Below are 21216 nucleotides of genomic sequence, written 5' to 3'. Positions count from 1 at the left end.
GCAGGGGGGGGAGGGAGGGGGGGGGGCAGGGAGGGCAGGGGTGGGGGGGAGGTGGTGGTCAGCCAAGTTGGCACATTGAAGACAGGGAACAAATCCACAGTTGCTTTCACCTGTTAGACTCACCCACCACATGGACTGATGGAGTTCAGTGTGTGTGTGTCGTTTTGTGAGAGGATCAGAAATAAGATGACGTTAACTGGGGGCCCTAAGAGGGTCCACAGAGCCGATGTTGAGGACCGCTGCTGTATTAATTTTAAAACTTAAAACCTAAAAATTCATTTTAAAAATAATAATATATTTTTTAATATTACCAGACACCTTTAACTTTTCACTATGTTGCACTGGAGCCCAGTACCAGTACCAAATGTACTGGTACCGGTCCATGAACCTGGGGTTGGGCACCATTGCAGTAAGGAATCAAGTGTAAATAGTGTGGCTGCCCCAGGGTTTGACAAACTACTGTCATATGTCTGACACACTGTTCTCACTTCATAAGTCAGCTCCTTGTTTTACAGCTTTGAAGAAGCACAATTTTATTTAGGGCGACCAGAAGATTGCAAGTTCAAATCCCACCCTGGCTGTAGTGTGTTGAACAAGCTCCAAAAGAATCCTCTACTCTCCGTGGGATGCGGAGAGCGCCCACACTTCCCCCAGAGAAGAGTTAAAATTATATTTACTCATAAAAATGTCTGTGCTACGAAGAGTTGCCAAAAGGATGATTCTTCCTCTTCTTCTTCATGAGCAGGTGCTGTGAGACCAGATGCGAAAGCTGTCGGTGTCACCGCCGCACGCTCCAGCTCAAAAACCCTGAACTATCCCTATAATGCACTCATTAAACGCAGCATCCGCTCAGTGTCATTTAATGAATTAATAATAGGGTTTTGTTTATGGCTTCAGGCAGAACCATCACACAGGAGCTACATTACTGTGGTAGAGGTGCGTGTGTGTGTGTGTGCGCGCGTGTCTTCATTATTCATCATATCTGAAACGTTAGCTCCAAACAGGCTGAGCTGAGAGAGGAGAATTTTTATTAATGAACGCAGTCATTTCTAAAATGCTGATAAATTTCTCCTCCTCTTCTTCCTCTCCCCTCTGCGTCTGACTAACATATATATTAAATATTCCTCCCTCTGTTTTACAGCTTCTTATACGAGACCATCATTTATTCAGCAGCCACTGAATCCGTCTCTGAGAATCACAGTAGGGCTGAATCTGACAGACGGCTCATCAATTGACTGAAAAAATCTAATTCAATATTATTGTAATACAAGACTTTTCAAAGGAGAGTACCACAAAGGCAACGGCAAATTTCCATTAGTATTTCAAATATTTTTTTAAACCTTTACTCAACTGAATAAAAGCAGAATACATAATAATTTTAAATAAACTTTTGGAATCACTTAGACTGTTTGAATAATAACTGAATAAGAAGGTGAAGTCAAAGTGAGATAATGAGAGAAGCGCGATGAGAAAGTTTCACTGTCAATCCAACACTTCCCTCTCTCTGACCTTTCTTTTATGAAGTCTCCACACATGCTCTGAGGCCAACTCTTGTTTAACAGGATCTCTCACTGATACGACAGTTTTAAGGCTCGGAGGCACAACAACCTCCAGATGATTGTTGGTGATCTGACTGAACGCTCGCCTGCCCCGACACCGTGCCCCGTGTGTTTCCTAACCTTTTGGTCGTGGCTGTAGGCCAGGATCCAGTCCTCCTGCTCCGGGTGGAAGAGCAAGCTGAGGATGTAGAAGTTCAGACGGTACTTCTGGTAGGTGGCGCCTTCGTCGGAGCTGATCAGCAGGCTGCTCTCCACCTCCGGATCGGTCAGCAACATGATCTGGACCCAGGGAGAAGACAAGTGAGAGAATGAATGAAGGTCGGCGTCAGCTGCTTTCCTGCGTGTAACAGAACAAATCAACATTGATTTTCTGACTCTGCGCTGAAGAAACCCTGTGACAAATGGACGGTCGGGTCCGCTGAGAAACTCGTTCCAACTTTAGTCGTAAACCTGTGGTGTTAACGCTGCAGCTGACTTCCTGTGTCCTGCTCCTCTGTGATGACTAACTCTTTCTCTTAGCTCTTCGTGAGTTAAGCTCTGGTACAAATGCTGACTGTGACAGCACCAGGGACTCACACTGGAACCAGAACCTGACCCTAATGAATCAGAACCTGATCTCCGAGGCTTCAGCGGAGGTTAATGGTGAGAGTCGTGGTTTGGACTAAAACAAAATTTGAGGTTTGTTTTGAATTAACATCTATGGTCACAGCTCACCGCACTCCACGACCCTTCTGTGTCAGAACCACCAGAACCTCAGCAATAAAAAAAACATTTTATTAGCAAATGGCTGCTGCAGGAAAAACAACATGAACATTATTTTTTAGTACATTATAAAAGACCTAAAGTCTTTCAGTTTGCTTGTTCAAATACAAACAGCGGTGCCACTGAGTGTATGTACATATATGCATGTGTATGTTTAAGTGGCTCAGTAAACTCTCCTTATCTAAAGAGTTATTGTGTGAACAGGGATTCACTTGTTTAATTATATTTGCATCTGATATTATCTGCCAGTGTCTGTGATTTTTTTTTCTCCCTGTGCCAGAAATTGGCTATAAAATGTTGGACGTCTAAGAAAAGGAAGGGGCTCATGGGAAATTAGTGCTTTCAAGGCCTGACTGAGCCGAAGCAGCGAGCATGAAGGAAGACGTGAACGGCAGAAATTGGAATGACTAGAGACACGCACACACACATGCACACGCCCTCACTGTGAGTGTGTGCATCAACCATCCACAGTTAAAGTGACTTTATACCTACTGTCTCACATATGCTGATGAAGCCTGATTTATTTATCAGTGTGTCAGCTCGGTGTTTCACGATTATCTGCACGTACAGCAGTTAATGCTGTACAGTCTGAACTCATTCTTACGATATCACCGAATATCTGCCTTACTGCAAGATAGTCACCAGTTTGATTCCCTGCTCTAACTGATGACCTTGCTTTATTGTGTGTTCTTTTTAGGCTGGTGGCAGAGCTCAAGCTAGTCTATCACAGGGTCACATATAAAGGCAAGAAGCCATTCACACTCAAAGTCACACCTTTGGTCACTTTGGAGTTAACTTGATCCCCAATCTCCACCACATTGGAATGTAGGAGGAAGCCAGATAACCCGAAGAACATCAGGTTTTTAACAGCAGGTGTCATGAAGTTTTAAGGTGACCATGTATTTAAATTGGCTTTAATACACACACATACTTATCAATCCATACGTCTGCAAACAGTAGCGGCATCCGAAGGTACTGACCCTAAGCCTTTGTTACCGTTGCATATTGACTGAAGTTCCATCACGTCAGGAGAGTCAATGCTCAGGAAGTCCTCAGTCAGCATCTTTTGCTGAATCATAAAATGTACCAGTGAAGCAGGAGTCAGTATCACTTTAAACTTAAAACCCTCGTACTGACAGCAGCATCAGCAGTTCAGAGCCTCAGCAGCTTCTTCTCTGTCTGATTCCTCTGCTGCTCTCCTCCACACACAGAGCCACAGGCTCCACAGCAGGTGACGTGAACAGTCTCCAAACCATCAGTCTCAGTGAAGCTAAGAACCTGCACCACACCAGAGTCATCAGCAGAGGCTGTGACATCATTAAAACATAACCTATTCACACCCCAAACATTAACACCGCGCCAACGGAGCACGGCTGGAAGGCCGAAGCTCCCACGCTCCCCTCCTCCTGAGTCAGCCCGTGGTGATTAGCTTCACAGTGAGAAGGTGGAAAAACCCAGAGAGTCTAAAAAGAGTCTAAATCAGACCAAGACAAAGGCCACACCCAGAACCTGGGCTGATGAGTCTTTAAAGGTCATTAGACTGGCTTGGCATAGTGGAGGTGTCTACCTCTGAACCCTCCAGGTCATTGTTGGTGTCAGAAGAGTAAAGAACTGCAGATGCAGGAGTCTTGGTGACTGTTCCCTGTGACAGACGTCTGACCACCGGATCACCAGAACATTAATGCTCAAAAATGTCGACTTTTATTGGACTCATTTTTGTAAAAGCTGCCAAGTTCGACAGCAGTTATAGTGAATTATTACGAAGCAAGAAGCGGGAGCTGAAGATTTAAAATGTCATCCATCCAGGTGGTTGTATTTTTTGGCTCATCTCTCTGTCAGCAGCAGCGTTACAAAAACAGAGGAAGCATTTAAATATGTTTTATGAAAAGATAAATTATGGTTAAAAATGGCAAAAATTACTCCTGCATGTCTTTTCCTGAATACATACTGTTAGGAGTTACAAATAAGTATTACTAAACTATAAGACATGTATAAGATGACACTACTTAGTTACAGAAGTTTTTTTATTTTATTTTCCTTTCTTCAAGGGTGACTTGTGCCTGTAGCAGTAAAAGCTGCAGCAAATTCCAGTCGTTTTGACTATTAAACACAGTACTTTGAGCATAGACACCTGAGCTAATGCCAGCTACAACAGTATTGGTAGAAACATCGGAGCTAATGTTAGCTACAACAGTCCTGTTACAGACAAACAGTATAGCCGACCTAATATGGAGCAGATGATAGGGTTCAGAGCCAAACACGTCACCTACTGTTGAACGTAATAAATGTAATTGTACCATGAGTCTGTAATTATAAGTTATAAGACAAATAAAGATGAAAAACTATCATTTCTGTTCTTTAACACGACATGGATGTCTATTCATCAATTCAATCATCAGCCGGACTGATTTGAAATGACAAACTTTGTTCACTTTGTCAGATAAGGATATTTTATTTAGAGAAATCAATAATTATTAAACTTATTTTTTAACTTCTTTAATCAAATAAAAACAAACAAGGGCGTTGTTGATGTTAAAAAAGCAGTAATTAGAAAATGCAGTAATTAGAAAATGATTTAGAAAATGTTTACCTCAGGTTATTTTTGAGTTTTTACACTTCTAAGTGAGGACTGATCTGATATGTTTTTGTTCTGCCTTTATTGTAAACAGGTCGATACGTTGTTATGCTGTTTGACTAAGGCGGCTCCTCCGCTGTGATTCACACTGGGGTTTACATTTGGTTCAGCTGTGGCCTTTGGCAGGACAATCTGAGTGGGCCTATCGTGTGGACACACTCTGTGTGAATGAGAAAACACACACTCACCACCCTCATCTGTATGCCAGTGTATAGTCCACGGCCTCACAATATCAAGTCATTTGTCAGCGCTCAGTAGGGAAACAGCAGCCCCGCTGGTCAGTTGCAGTAACAACAGTCCATGCACCACTAATGGCAGGTGTTCACATGCTTGAGCCTCATGCTGACAAGTTCAATCAGAAAAGTGTGTGTCCATGTGTGTAATGTATGTATGTGTGTGCATGTGAATGTATGTGTTTTCTGGTAGAGCTAGATATACTACACCTAATACGACACGTTGTCGTCCGTGAGTATTTTAAGGTTTAAGATTAGGCTTCGAAATTTAAATTGAGATTATAGTTTGATGAGGATTCAAATTTGTCATATATTTGTATGTATGTATGTTTGTATACGGTTTGGACAAATAGCTGGAGAATGAACTGCGTCAATGTGAAGCCGTCTGTGTGTGTGTGTGCGGGTAAGCAGGGACAGCAGAATAAGAGTGAGATTATAAATAATGAGAGCTAAAAGGTTTGAAAATGACAAAGGTTAATGAAGCGTTGCCGCTGCAGCCTGGAGAACATTAAAGATATGTGTAAGAAATTTTTCAGTCAATTTCTCCTCGGCTGTACCGCAGTAAAAACACTGAGATAGAAAATGAATGAAATTAGCTTCATATCTCCCATTTCACGCAGTCACCCAGTAATTGGATTATAATTCCTCCATATCAATCTGTGACCAATTTACCGCAGTTTCCTGAAAGACTCGGAATGTCTCCGTAACTCCAAGGCCCCCAGCAGTTACATCTGGAAACAGGCTGAAGGGGGACGAAGAGCAACAACCACATTATTTATGTGTTCTGTAAAAATAAGTGTCGCTTGGAACTGAGAACAAACTGCTTCTTATTATCAGAAAATCACATCACCTGCCGTATAGATAGTGATAAACATGAAGTATGTGGCTCCATCAGAGTACAAAGCTGTACATGGAGGATTTGAGAGTTTACTGTATTTACTCTCCACTGCCTTTCAGCCTTTTGTGCTAAAGGCAACAGTAGGAGGCAGTGTTTAAAAATGACATTACAGTTTATATGACGTTATACTTTTGAGTGTACGAATAAAATGGAAAACAGGGGCAGCTTCAACTAGTTGTCCCCAAAGTGGGGGGTGGGCCCCAACTAGAGGATCAACTCTTTAGTTCAAACAATAAATACAAAACAGAAAGAGGTAACAGTGGCTCACCATTAATTAAAGACTGTGACTGTGTCGCCCCCTGTCTGCAGCAACAATTGGGTAAAACTCCTACTATCCAAGTAGTAGTAGAACCCACACAGAAATTAGATGTGCTCTTTCCTGTACCACACTTTGGTCATGGGACCAAGTCCAGCTCCAGCACCTGATTTTCCTGGGTCAGTATAAAATCACACCAAAAAATATTGCACCCATAACTGAAAACACTATTCATTTATAATATTTTTTAGTAATCATTAATAGATAAGCTACAGATATTAATTAATACAATGTTATGCAGATGATCTAGTACTGTTTCCAGACTCTGTGGGGATTTCCCACTTCTGCTGGCCACACACATTTGGAGACTGAAGCCTTGGGATTGACAAACGCAGCCCTCCTACCACAGCTTTTACCAACCGCCCTCAACCTTTCTCCTCAAAAGCAACAGTGTGTTGACATTCTAAGACATTCTGTAGATGAGTTTGGATTTTCAGCCCTGGGAAAAATAACGGCGGACAAAGACACCATTGACTGTGCGTTCATCTTCGCCCCCACACTACAGCGTGTGCAGTTCAGATGTCGAGTGTACATCAGCGGGTCACTCTCCATCAGGTTCATCCCTGCAGGTTTGTCTGCTCAGTGCGAGCGTGTGTGGAGAACACACTTGACCTGTTTTATCAGGACACATCTCCATAAATGTCCTGCAGCCTTTTTCCTGCCGTAGGCTGATTCATGCACTCTTTATTTTAGTTTCAAAATGTCTTTACAATTACAATGACAGTCTCCTTAAAGCAGCGTATCTTCTTGAAATGTCCTTTTCTCTTATCTATTAGTCTCAGGAAGAATCTAAATTATTTTTCACTTTCATTGAAAAAGCTCAGCCTCACATTAAATGGGTGTAAAGAGAGACAGAGTGGAGGAAAGTCGAGAGGTCTGTAAAAGAAAAAGAACAGTTGTAGGAGAACGGGTGGCTTTCACTGAAACTTTTTTCAGGCATTAATGTTGTCTAATGTCGACCTACAGCTGCTTTTTTATAATAAATCTCTAGAATTACATTAGCAGCAATACAATTATTGAATCACAAAGTGCCATACATTTACAGCTATTTTATAAAGTATATTCAGCTCAAATAGCTAAATACATATTAAACATCAATGTAGGTAGATTAGTTTGGTCTGGTCAGTTGAGAAGCAGCTCCGAGGCCAACAAAGTGTGGACGTGCTGTACACATTTAATTGACATGACTCGCTGTCTGAATTGTATTCAATAATAATCCACATTCTTTTACAAAGCTGTAATTGAAGAAGTCAGAATCATAACTACGCAAAAATTTAGTCTTTTGGGCGAGGTCTGCATGACGCTCATCTTCATTTTTTCGTTTGAAAACTTCTCCATATTTTTCGCAACAGCTAGCATAGAGAAGAAGACAGTCTTCATCTTTGTATATCGCAGCTTGTTAAAGAACTGACTGATGTATTACTGCCACCATGTGGTCAAAAGCTACATTGTAACTGATCTTCTCCTGGATAACATATCTCTGGTGATAACCAATGTAGTCCTAGTCCCTTCTGACCCACAGACACAAAACTGAGTTCTTTTGTGGTCCTCTAGGTGGCCGAGTGCTCATTTCTTCTAAAACATACGGCTTGAAGCACAGATTCGATGGACGACAGTGAGTGTGAGCTGCATTTGTGTGTTTTTACACTCGTGGTTTGTAAAAACCTGAATATAAGCTGCAGTGTGTACTTTTTAGATTGAACAGCAGGACATTTTATATATTTTTAGAATTAAAAGAAACAAAAGATGAGAGGAGGTATGAGAAAACTTTGATATTTTCTTTGCCTTTTATGAAATGGTCTTGAATTTAACTGACGTCATAAGATAGTTGTTTTCCCTTTGAGTATCGTAGAAGACTTAAAATTCCGTTTGTTTTTCCTGCTCAGCTCTTTATCTCTCTGTCCTTGTCACTTTGCACTCTGAGGATCAGATGTAATAGTTTACTCTTACGTGTGTGTGTGTGTGTCTGTGTGTGTGTGTGTGAGTGAGTCTCTCTACCCAGGTGAATTCATGTATTCCCCACCTGTTTGACTGCTGAGACGCCTTCAGCTGCTGAAAGGCCACAATTGTTTTGGAACCCGCCGAGCGCACAATCTCACGTGCACGCTCTCAAGGACGGACTGGCCGGTAGCGAGCCAGCACACAGGCACAATGAGGCCTTTTCACAGGGAGAACACTGGAGCCTTGTGATTTGTGCTTCAGTCAATAGCTTTGTGTTGAGACAAAGAGCGAGAGTTTAAAGGAGCAGAGACATAAACCACTGTTCACTTCAGAAGTCCACTGGAGAGTTTCCCTTTGTTTTCAAGCCATTGGAGACAGTAACGATTTCTTTAGCCAGTTACTGTAATAATCTGCTCTCACACAAACACTCCAGCTCAAACCTGAAACTCTTTTCCAAATGAACACTTTTCACGTTCTCTCAGTATAAAAGCCACAACATGTCAACTGATCTCACTTCAATGGAACCCTTGGAGTTGAAACAGTCAAGTCTTCATCTAAGAGCCTTCTCACCCAGATGTCCAATTCGTCCCCTCATTTTCATCTGAACACCGTGAAGACTCTGCAAAAGTTTTTTCGTCTGAGGGATATCAAACTCCACTCCTTCCTGTCCATCAGTGATACTCTTACATGGTCCAGGTCGTTCACACTGCACTCATTGTCACAACTTCTAGCAGGACTCTCAAGAAACTCCACTGTTCTTTAAGAACAGTGATGCCAGGGTTCACATCCCAGCACCTCCCATTCTCTTCACTGGTTCTCCGTCCAACACAGTGGTTCTCATTTTAATTTCAGTCACGCACCCCCTTGGGGACAGAAATGTTTTCACGCCCCCCCCACTTCCGACCCCTCCAACCCACACCGCTGCGAATTAAAATACTATTGAAAACCTGATAACGTATATTTTTATTTGTATGACCACTGTATGAGTTGCTGCCACCTAGTGATTGGAGGTCAACGTGCCTCTCCAGGGGTCCGCTCTGCTATTTGAGAAGAACTGATCCAACAGAGGGTTCAGTCTGTTGACCTTTCAGTGTCTACATGGCCATGCCCCGGACCACCTGACTGAACTGAACTCCACACCACTGGAGACACAGCGTTCCATAGAACTGTTCTACTGTGGAACTCCATACCTGACCAGACGAGGCCATCAAAGACTGTGGAGTTGTTTAAAAATTTTCTTAACACATTTTTTTTAATATCAAAAATCTTTTAGTATTTTGAGCCTCACTTATGACTCTCCATCTGGTTTTTAACATTGCTGTTTTGGTTTTAATCTCACTGTTCTTTTTTTAATCCCTGGGTAGCACTGTTGGAGAACTGACTGCTGGAACATTTGTGGTATTTAGCCTGAATACGTACTTTAAAAGACAATTACACCTATCATAATAGATTTTATTTTATTTTCGTTTATTTTATTCTACTGTTACCATCTCACCCCTGGTTTCCAAGCAGCCACTGAAGGCTCGTACACTACCTCAAGCATAAAGGCGCCTTTGTTGACCAGCAGCAGCGGTCACATGTCGTCATGCATGCCTGGGGGGTGATGATGGAGCAACTGCACCTTTTGCTCTGTCTCCTCACAAGAATGTGTGAATATGTGGATTCTGGAAATAACTGCACGTGGGAGGAAAGAGCAGACGTGTCTACGTGCATTTGAGTTTTGTTTTTTTGTTTTTCTAAAAAAAAATTATTCCGTGTTTGCTTCCAAACTGTGCTTCTGTGTATTTTCTTTCATTCTTGTATTCAATTTTAGCTACATTAACAAGATGGATGGCAGTGCCTGTACAGCCATCTGTCAGTCTAACACGAGGAGGTGAAAGCGTCCACTGGGTGGTTTGCAAATAAAGATGTTGGACTCCTGCCTCCACCAAGACAGTGTAAACACTAGGACTGCAGATTCTCTGCACCGCTCCCACTGATGGTGGGAAGTGTTGATAAACAACAGTTGGTTAATAAGAGCGTCTTTTCCTCACAGTCCTTTTTAAAACACCCTGCATTATAAATACAGAATTCAAGAGTTACAAAGAAAAGTCGAAGAAAACTTTGGGCTCTGGCTTTAAAATACATACTGTGAAGGATACCCATATATTACCTGGTTAACCTGGGGAAATACAGTAAATAAGTGCTAAAAATACTACAGTAAATATACCCAGAGGTGAAACGTGCTTATAAAAGTGAAGAGAGGAAAGTAGGAGGAAGGAGAAACTGGGCAGAGAGTGAAGTGTGTTCTAATGAAGTAGTGAGTTTCCCCGGGCCACATGGTGAGAAAGTGGATTGTGCTTTTGTCTTACAGTAAAAAGGTCACCGGTTCAATGCCCAGAGTTCCACTGTGCTCTCTTGTGCGTAGGTTGGGGAAACGTACTGACGGAACAGCAGCTTTTCAATCTTACATTAACAACTACAGTCCAAGTGAAGTAACTCTAAAACATCAACATCCTCAGAATGTAGGGATGGTTCTATCTGATACTGAAGATTGGTATCGATCAGGTATTGGTCAAAATTTCAGGTTCAAACATAAAAAAAAACAGGCAGATACTACAAGCTGCAGTACTGGTAATTGAAAGAGAAGTATAGAGCCATCACTAAATTTCTGTTCCACACAGTCTCCTTTAGTTTTTGTCATGTGGGACAATACAAGTCAATCGCAGTCCAAGGTCTCCAGCATGATTACTAATGTGCTGGGCATCAAGATTTTATTTATTCATTTATTTTTTTTACCAAAGAATCCACTTCTCGACCTTCTACAAAATCTGCTGCCTGTTGCTTGGCAGAATTTATCAGCCTGTTAAACTAAAGAATTATAAAATGTTAACGTATGAAGACAACGACTTGAATGTGAGCTGCAAGTAGTTATATTTAACAGTTGTCCACTAACTAAAAAAAATTGGAGGCACCATTTGTTGCTGCTCCTTTTCAGCACCACGGAGAGAGCCACTACAGCTTAAACAGACAATATGAAAGTAGGCTTCAGGGACTGGTATTTAGTCAGGACTGTGCAAGCTCACAGTCACAACTGTAGATACTGCTGTGATGCTCTTTACTGTTTCGTTTCCTTTTTTAAGGATGGGAATGTAAAAGCCACAGCAGATGGAGTGAATTTACTTTTACTGAGTCACAGCCAAAAAACAATGTAATCAACGAGACATAACTCAAAGCGATCGATGGGTCAAAGTGACAGAGTCCACAAATGCAGCAAAATCCAACCATAACAAAACTCAAAACTAATTTCTCATTTCATTTTTTTTAAACGGAACTGCATAACATTAAACAACGATTATTACATTTAAGACTCCGAATGTGTCCTCCATTGTAAAAGGTACCAGAAGTATGGAGGTCAGAAAAATACACTGCATATGTGTGTGTGTGTGGGGGGGGGGGGGGGGGGGGGGAGGAGAAGTGGAAGTGTTTCCAAATAATTCCACTTCAAGGACTTAGATTCAGGTTGATTTTTTATTTATTTATTTATTTTTTACAAAAATGTATATCTGTTGTCACAGTCTCCACAACTGATCTGAAAAAATATGATCATGAATATTTGACAACTTCCTCCTCTAATCCAGAACCTATTTTCTCTTCATGTTTATAAGGCCATGCATTACCATGGCAACTGCCTGAGAAAACGTATCTTTTGAAAAGGGCACAATCGAAATGTAACTCTTTTTTTTTAAATGCAATTATCTGCATTCATTAGGACAGGTGAAGTTCTGCAGGGGTGAGGAGAGGTGCATCTCAAATCTGAGAAACTACTGCCGTAGTTCAATCACAATGTGGTACCACTTTGTGACATAATGACGTGACCCAAATAGTTGTACTTTAAAATAATCCCCACTTCTGTCATCTTCCTTTCAGACAGAACGGTTCCCAAAAGGTCTGTCTAAGGGCTTGAAGTCAAAATGAAAAATAATTCTGAACACATGAAAAACATGAATAATATAAAGTCCAGTAGAACACCGGTTGCACGAGACTACATGTCCACACATTCTTCCCAGCACCAGCCCCGAGGAAAAGAAGAACTGGACAACCCAACCAACATTCATCACCTCCCTGACTGAGCTGCTTCATGGCTGATTTCCTCCTGCAGCTGGATCATCAACTTTTTGAAAATCCCTAACTGGTTCCAGACCTGTTCTTTTTCACCTCTCCTATTGTTTACAGTGGTGCAGGGAACACTCCCAGCTGCAGAGATGGTGTTATGCCACTGATGTATAACCTGTCACACTTTTACTGTTAAGGACTTCCCAGAGCTGCTTGGACTTCACGGCAGAGTGAGCCCTGGTACAGAACAGTGTTTTCCTTGGTAACAAGTGGACTTCAGTCAGGGCTTTGGACAGTTCTCAAGGATAGCTTTGGGATCATGGGTGAACCGAACAGCACAGACGCACAGTGAGTACATCTGAGGTCCAATAGCTGTGTGGAACGCCTGTGCAGTGGTCACAGTCACTCCTTTGACAACCTTAGTTATCCCCTTGTTCTTAATGATGGTACAAATCAACAACTTTGCCATACTGTAAAGCCAGATGCTTTCGTATAATCTTTCTTCACTTCTATTGTTGTTCTCACTACTTTTCTTTTCGCCTTTCCACTTTCACTGTTTTTTTCATCCCACAATGATTTATGGAATAAAGCAAACATAAGAAATAGCACAGAGCAAGAAATACAGGCAAAATTGTTTTCATTTCATTTTTGAAAAATGGAAATAGTTCTACACGATAACTTAAGTATGTAACTTAAGTATAAGTAACTTTACTGATTTACTGAAAATCAGTGTTTTCAAATTAAACTTTTAACTAGTGTAAAAACTCTGCTTCCTCTCTGATCAGTTGGCTGTGTTTACTTGTAAAAGAAAATTCTAATTATTTTTTTAAATTTTTTTTAAAATGAATTCATCCTTAGTTTAGACAATATAGTGTCTGATGTGACAGTTTGTGTCAGTAAAACAGTTTTTTAATCCTCTGTGTCCTCACTGTCGCTCATGGCTCATTAACTATGACCCAATGTGAAGCAGTAAATTAAAAGGAGTAAAATAAAAGGCAACTGGACTGGAAGAAGCATCGGTGATGCCACTTGATATTGGCAAGTACACCAATGAAAGCTGGTACCTGAATTTGTTGTAGGTGAAATCGTTGGGCTCAGATAGGAACAGTAAGTGTGATTTCCCGACTCTGTTTATGCCTCTAATCCTGTTGCTGTGAGCCTGAGCCTGAGCTTTTACTGCACGCATCACATTATTGGCAGTTACAGTAAACAACAGCAGCTCCATTTATACTGGAGTGGATAAAAAAGAAAGAGCAGAGAGAAGGTACAAGCCTGCGGCTGCTCATTATACTCCGACAATCAAATTAAACAGGAACAGGCCATTACAGGCCCGGAAAAGGTCCAGACAGAGGAGTGGGCTCAGTTTGTCCGGCTCAGCTGATGTCAGCTCGGCCCATCATGGAAGTGAGTCTGACGCGTCCTGACTAACGTTCCACCTCTGATCTGGGTTTAATCACAGTCTGATAATGACCTGACAACACAACGATCTCATCTCTCGCCCGTTTTCTCCTAATGCCAGGTTGTAATTACAGTAGGCTGAGCGGCTTCAGCGTTTCTACACAAACACACACACAGAGGTGTGTGTGTGTCTGTGTTTTCATAAATCATTACAAATGGCCTGTTTTGGCACCAGAGGAAAAAAAGTGGAAATGAGATCCACGAAGGCCGTGAGCACGTGTGAGATGAAGATAATTAACCGACTACTGTATCTATGCATCACGTGTCACTGTTTTTACTATGGTCCACTTCTGACTGTCCACAAACACACCGTTTGTGCAGCTCTTATTCAGAGAAGAACGTAGAAAATAGGATTTGTATTGGCAAGAATCTGGCGATACAATCCATGGGAAACATGACAACTACGATATACTGCGATACTATAGACATGATGATATATTGAGGGTTTTTTTCAACAATTATTGTAGGAAACCTGTCAGCATAGTAAACACAATGCTGTTCCGTGCTTAACATCAGGTTACTAAAATGTCAGTGGTCAGACGTTTAAATGCAACACTAAAATAAACCAACTCCATGAATATTTGCATGTTAATTGTAAAAACAAATTTAAAAAATACAGGTCAGTACAACATCAAATTTATGTATCTATGTATTTGTCTAAAACCCAGACGGCAGAACAGGCGGAAGAGAAAAAGAAACATCTAGACTCCTAATGGACCAGAGCCATTATAGAACCTCAACAAGTGGATGGAAATGAATGTGGGCTCCGAAAAACCTGTTAACGCTCACATTTTCTTTTAATTTGTTTAAAGCCCAGGTGGAGTGGTTGGCCTCTGTTCCTCCATCCAGCTCTGAAGCAGCTGAGATTAGAAACTAAGTGGTTTCTAATCATTACGTTCTAAACACCAAGGTCCCTGTGAGAGACCCTCACCATCAGGACAAAGCCTCTCTCTCAGCTGATACTACAGGTACAGGCTACTTCACAATTAAGAAAATACAGCTGTCTCAGTTCACCAGTTTTTTTAAATAAAGGTAAAACTGAACTTTATGAATGTGTCAGGAGTTTCCCTTCAGGAAATATGTGTCAGAAGTGGGATTCGAACCCACGCCTCCATTCAGAGACCAGAATACCCGTTTCATCGGAAGGAGGTCATCCTTGAGTCTGTTATTTTCTAATTGGATTTATATTATAAATAATACACGATGAAATACACAAAACTACTGTTCCAGACTCACAGTGCAAGATTTCTAATAAAGTACAAAGTATTGAAGAAAATTCTGCCCGCATACTCCAACCTGCAACAATATTTCCCAAGTAGTTAATAGTAGTATTAATACCAAATACACTTTCCACTCAAATGCTAATATAATTTAAATGTATAATTTTGACTGTGTAATTATTCCTTTTCAAAACTTTCCATCGAGGTGTAAACAAATAAAATCCACTATTTGCTTGGTTTGGTTTGATGAAGACAGGTGTGAAGAAAAGAAACTTTCAAAGCCTGGAGGACGATTTGTTTACTGCCGCTGCGACAGACAGAGACAGAGGCAGAATCAAACAGAGAAGAACGGGTCAGATGGTTTCAGCGTGTCTGCTCGTGGTCGACTTCACACACTGTGCACCAAACAACAGGCAGTGGAGCGGGAGAAAGAGAGATCAGCTCCAAGGCTCCAGACAATTATCAAAACCCAGAGGGAGGAAGTCATTTACCTTTCTCTTGTTGTTTGGGCTCACATACAAGTAACTGAGGATTGTCTTGGCTCCCACTTTGTCATTCAGCTTCTGGTACGTGGCTCCGTAATCGGTCGACCTGAAACGTAATCACAAAGTTTTGATGAAGTTTTGGTCACAATTAAAAGCGGAGGTACATTGGATGTAATTAGGGCGACACAAAGAACAGTGAGCGCACGGTCACTGGTGTACCTTAGAAATCTGTGTGTGTGTATGTGTGTGCATATGAAGAGCGTATTTACATAAACATCATAAATAGCTATTCTTAAATCGTCCACTCGTGGCACACAGTTTTAATCACAGTAGAAGCCTCCTGCTAATTACGATGTTGGCTGACTTGTTTTCTACTCACCTTCCATTAGGCAAAATGTGTACCAAAAAGGACAGAAGTGGATACGTGTTACACGGAGTGTAGAAATGGACCACTACCTGTTTATTAATGAATGGGAAACCTGTGTACTTGGTGTGTAGACAGGAAGTGTCTGTGCTCAAGGAATATAATAATAAAACTTAAAGCATCACTGCTATGTAGCATTGACATTTGAGTTTTCTATTTGCAAATGATCCAAAGTATATGGGAAGTTTATTTAAAATCCTGGACACTAACAGAAGCACCGCAGGCAGAGAGAGTGTGCATCTGAAGGTAGCTTGCATTCAACAGAGGGCGAGAGGGTGAAAAGGCCAAAGTCCACCAGTCCATCACAGGAAATACTCAATGATCCCCCCCCCCCCGTAAAACTTCTTCCTTTATTTTCTTGTTCACGTTGATTAAATCGGGCAAAGTGATTTTAGGAAAGGTCTCTCGGTACAATCTGGAGATTATATTTATTTCATTTAAATCAAATTAAAGATTTACTCAAACGCAGCCACCAGACAATAGCACAGACTTGTTGTAAAGCAGCGTGAAATGACTTGATGAGTAGTCATCAAAAATAACAATAAACTTTAATCAGACGACGAATGGGTTTAAATGCTTCATCAAAAAGTCCATTCATCTCTGCCTCGCCATACTTACTAATAACTAAGTGCTAATAACGACTGGAGGCTCTGTTAAAGGAGCAGTTCCTGTGTTTAGGAGTGGAGCTGAAAAATGACAGCTCCAAAACATAGCAATAGGGAACAAATGTTAAAAATGCAGCAGGTTCCCTGCAAAGTTGTTTTTATTTAAATCTGTCTTCAGATGAAGCGGTAGGTCAAACAAAAATCCCTTGTTTCCGCAACACATAGTTTTTCTTCAAATGCACCTGATAAACCCAGCCTGCACTTAAAAAACACATTTGCAAAAGGATGTCATTTTAATCAGCAGCGCTTTCTGACAAACAAAACAGGCTCATGTTGTACTTTCCTGTAGACCACAGTAGACTTGTACTTGCATCAATAAACATATATATGTATATATATATGTATATATATATATATATATATACACATATATATATACACACACATCAATAATAATAAAAAATTGGGTTCAATACTCACAACTAGCAGATTAGCAGTAGAAGAGTGTATTAGAGGGAAATTAGCCTTTGAGGATTCAACATGGCGGTAAAACTATATCTGAGAGTGAACAGCTGCATTCAAACCCGGCAGTAAATGCACAGAAGATAGGCAGTATGAAGTAAACAATAAAAAAAACCACTTAATTAATAGGCTTTGTAATGAGTAATTACAGTTGATTAATTACATTTGCCATTATTGGTTTATTTTACTAAATAATATCAACATCAATGCACTCTTCTTCTACCTCTTCGGGCTGTTCCCTTCAGGGGTCGCCACAGTGGATTTTCTGTTGTCGTCTTTTTTGTACTGTGTACAGTCCTTTATCACTGTTCAACAGTACTTCACTCATGTGAAGTACTCTTGAGCCAGTAGTGTATTTTCAAATGTTGCCCGGTACAATCTTTGTTTGTATTTCTGGAATACTTGAATCTTTTGAAACAGTTCTTTTTTTTCTGCTCATATTTCTGTTCAGTTTTACATGTTTTTTTCTGTCTCTTGTAGTCTTTTCGAAGGTCCCTCCTTGTAAATAAAAGTGTTTTTTCCTACCCTTTCTCTGCTGCTCTGATATGTGAGTCTGGACAAAGCTTGAACTACACATGACCCTCTAGTTTATAAAAGCTACACTGACACTGTTAGTCACAGGTACCGGTCCATTCGGTGTCAGCGGGAGAGTGGAACCACTGCCCCAAGAAAAACCCTTCCTGCTCGAGTCCAGAACAATTCATCAGCAGCCATCACCGTCCAATCCACGGACAGTGACATCAGACTGTCGATGGTCCCAGTCTCGCAGTCTGATTTAAGAGCCAATGACTTTTTTTAATGTCAGAGCACCCTGGTCATGGACCAATAAAACAGCCCACTGTCACTGTTTTTTCCCAGCAAGGTGAAAGTTACATTAAATGAAAAATGATGGAAAGTGTTTCCCAAGGACGACGTGTCTGAATGACATTTGTGTGTTCACAAGCTGTTCACTGATTATGTGGAGGCGTAATTTCAACAAAATATTTTACGCCAGAGACTGAAGGTGAAGGTGGAAAATAACACTGAGAGACATTGAATGAAACATTGTCAGATTATCTTTGAGAAAAAAAAGTAAAGGCATATGACTGCATTCTTTTTGAATGAAGTAAATTAGTAAAACTGAAATACAATTTCTCACTGTGTCCCACTGCGGCCCAGTACCAAATGACCTATGGACTACCACCGGTCCCCCGACCAGGGGTTAGGGAACCCCTGCTTTAACATATAACATAATCTGATTATAACTCTAACCCTAACACTAACCTAAACCTTCAACCTCAAAACAGTTCCTCACTGATTGGACATCTGCAAACGTCCAACTGCAGGATTTTTTTGTCGACCCCAGCAGTGTAGCTAATCTGAGGACACGCTGACATATACCCCCCACACACAGACACCAAAAGCCTGGCCATCCCCTCTTTGATCCTCCCATCTAACACCCTGTGGGCTAAATTAGAATTACGTCTGAACTTACTTATTAGATGGAGTTTCAAATATAATGACTTCAGATTCTTGCGTACGGTTTTCCTCAGTTCCTACTGAGCCGTTTCATTTTCTGCCGTGAGTCTGATTAACGACAGTTTGAAGTACTCATGCGTACATGTATATAGGGTCTGTTAATTTCCAGAAAGTACTTACAGCACCGTTTAACTGTGAACCATTCCTTCCATATGACTTGAAAAAAAAAAAAAAGAACTTGGAGCAAATTTGTCCAGAGCTAAGCCCAGTTATGACTCTGTCGACAGATTCGTGCCAGTCACATGATATAAAAGGTTTACCTGAAGTATTTCAAGAGATTGCCTCATGCTTGTGTCTGTTGCCGCAGTAGGCAGTTGACCCGCGGAACCTCCCCAAGGAGCTGTGGAGCTCTGGAAATCTAAAACGCACTCATCTGTCACTTTGCTGCTCTGTCCTTCCTCCCCGCCTGTAAATCGCACACTAATGTTCTCCAATGCACTCACTCTCATTATCCTCCCAGCTCTCTCAGAATGCTTATCATCTGTTCGCCCATCAGTCTTCCTGTCATTCTGCTCCAGCATCCACAAGCACCTTTTAATCATCCATCTATTACTTAAGGCTTTGTTTTCCCAGGACAGCAGATTTATAACAGGTGAAAGAATGTCACTAATAGAGGTTACATTAAAAAGTAATGCAGTGCCATCGCAGACACTGAGCTGCAGCCTCACTTTATTCTTCGTGTGGTAAACAGCAGCCACAATGTGGTAGATTTGCCCTAACTGTGGACGAAGGCTCAAAGTGTGAGTATTCTGTGTATGAACGTACTTTTCCTCTACATTCTGAATTTATACGAATTTAGAGGAACTCCCCCGAGGACCAACACCCCGTGGAGTTCATCCGTTTACATCCACCTCACTGTTTAATGGGATTCTGCAGAGGTTTTATCTCTTATTCTGTCTACAGTTTTCTTTTAATAAATGATAAAAATATTAGCAAAATCTTTAAACACCAGCAAGTATTTACAAAGAACATACATAGGATATGCAAGAAATTACCATAAAAAATGATGCTTGTGTTTACCTAACAAGCTTTCAATAGTCACAAAAAGTTCTATTGGGAATAAATTTGGCTGCAAAAGTTGTTTTTTTAAATACCTTTTGCCCCTATTTGGACCTAGAACATGTAATTATATCCAGCCATTTGAGTCCAGTAGAAATGATAGACAATGATATACAGAGGAATCTCAGTTTTCTAACCTAACTCGTTCCTGAAGGCCGTTCATGAACCGAAAGGTTTGAAAACTGAAACGAGTACAAGTTCATACACAAAACCAACGGAAATAATTAAATCTAAAAACATAAAAACAACTGAATAACGCTATCAATAGGAAAGACAATTTTATTTTCGTTATTCACAAATTATTGTCTCCGAAATACTGTCACCGGCCAACTCCTTTTTTCCCCCACTTCTACTAATGTCTAAGATTTTTGCTTGGTGATCACAGTCACTCCTTTGGCAAGCTTATTTTATGCTTCTTTGTTCTTAATGATGGTATAAATCGACGACCCTACTTTTTTTTTTTTGCCTTTCCACTCACACTAGCTTTTATAGGTCCCATGGTGATTTATGGAATACAAAAAAACCCCAAATAGCACAGCACAAGAAATACTGGAAAGATCAGACAACAGTTCTTAGCGTGTGTATCCCAAGTGTGGGCTGAGGCAGGACTGACACCACACACTCAGTCACTCAGTGATCACTCGCTGCCTGCGTGATATTGTGTGCTTGTTTGGCAACCTAGTTATGGTGCAACAACCAGAGCAATTTGTGATAACACATTTTGTTCGAAAACTTAATTGTTTGAAAGGGAGGTGTTCGATAACCGAGGTTCCACTGTATAAGTGCAATTGTAGACAAAGGAACAGGAGTATGTCATCCGCAAATTGCGGAATGGTAATTCCGTGTGTGTGGTAAAAATTGTGCCCAGTGAATATTTAGAGTAACAATAGCAAAGGATCTGAGACGGAGCCCTGAAAAACGCCACAAAGCTGAACACTGCACCCTTTAACATTTGTTGTAACTTAAGGTTTAAAAAAGTACCCTGTTGGAGTCAGTACCCATAATATTAGTAATTCCTCTGAAAGAAAAGTTGCCCTTGGCTGTCCTCAATCAACAAGAGAATAAAGAAGAAATTCAGTGATAGTTCTGCAGGACCAGGAACTCCAGTTCTACTGATCTGATCCAAATATTTTCAAACCTAAAGTCACAAAATAAAAATTTAAACGCTAGTGATGGAGGACTAAAGAGCCTTTGAATGCTGAGTAATATAACTTTCAGGTTTCATTGGGGCAGATATTTTGAGATGTAAAGTCTCATAAGAGCAGACTTTATTCAGAATATGGCTACAATCTCCTTCTTAGACGTCAGTGCATTAGCTTTTATCACAACTGCTCAGAATGATTTGGATCGCTGGGTCATCAAGGTGCAAATGAGAAATGGCGCCACTGTGGAACTGAGTTGTTTCATATGTGTGAAAATGAAGTGTAAACAGAGTTCTGTCACACAGTTCTCTGTGGACTGAATGGATTAATGCACTTTTCTGAGG

General features: G+C 40.9%; 1 protein-coding gene across 7 annotated transcripts in view; it reads right to left on the bottom strand.

The window, feature by feature from the left end:
• sorcs1 (sortilin-related VPS10 domain containing receptor 1) overlaps positions 1-21216 on the bottom strand; it is a 129522-nt gene that overhangs the window by 53556 nt on the left and 54750 nt on the right. For all 7 annotated transcript variants that reach the window (XM_025058858.1, XM_025058857.1, XM_017035303.2 and 4 more), the window contains exons 3-4: positions 15609-15708; positions 1680-1838 (exon numbers count right to left, since the gene is read on the bottom strand). In XM_025058858.1, coding sequence (XP_024914626.1) covers positions 1680-1838; positions 15609-15708 — 259 coding nt within the window. The remainder of the gene's footprint in view (positions 1-1679; positions 1839-15608; positions 15709-21216) is intronic.

Source organism: Cynoglossus semilaevis, chromosome 9 (genome assembly GCF_000523025.1).
Source record: "Cynoglossus semilaevis isolate Cse_v1.0 chromosome 9, Cse_v1.0, whole genome shotgun sequence".
In the NCBI taxonomy this organism is placed as follows: domain Eukaryota; kingdom Metazoa; phylum Chordata; class Actinopteri; order Pleuronectiformes; family Cynoglossidae; genus Cynoglossus; species Cynoglossus semilaevis.
Note: the sequence above shows the minus strand (reverse complement) of the source record. Positions and strands in the feature narration are given on the sequence as shown.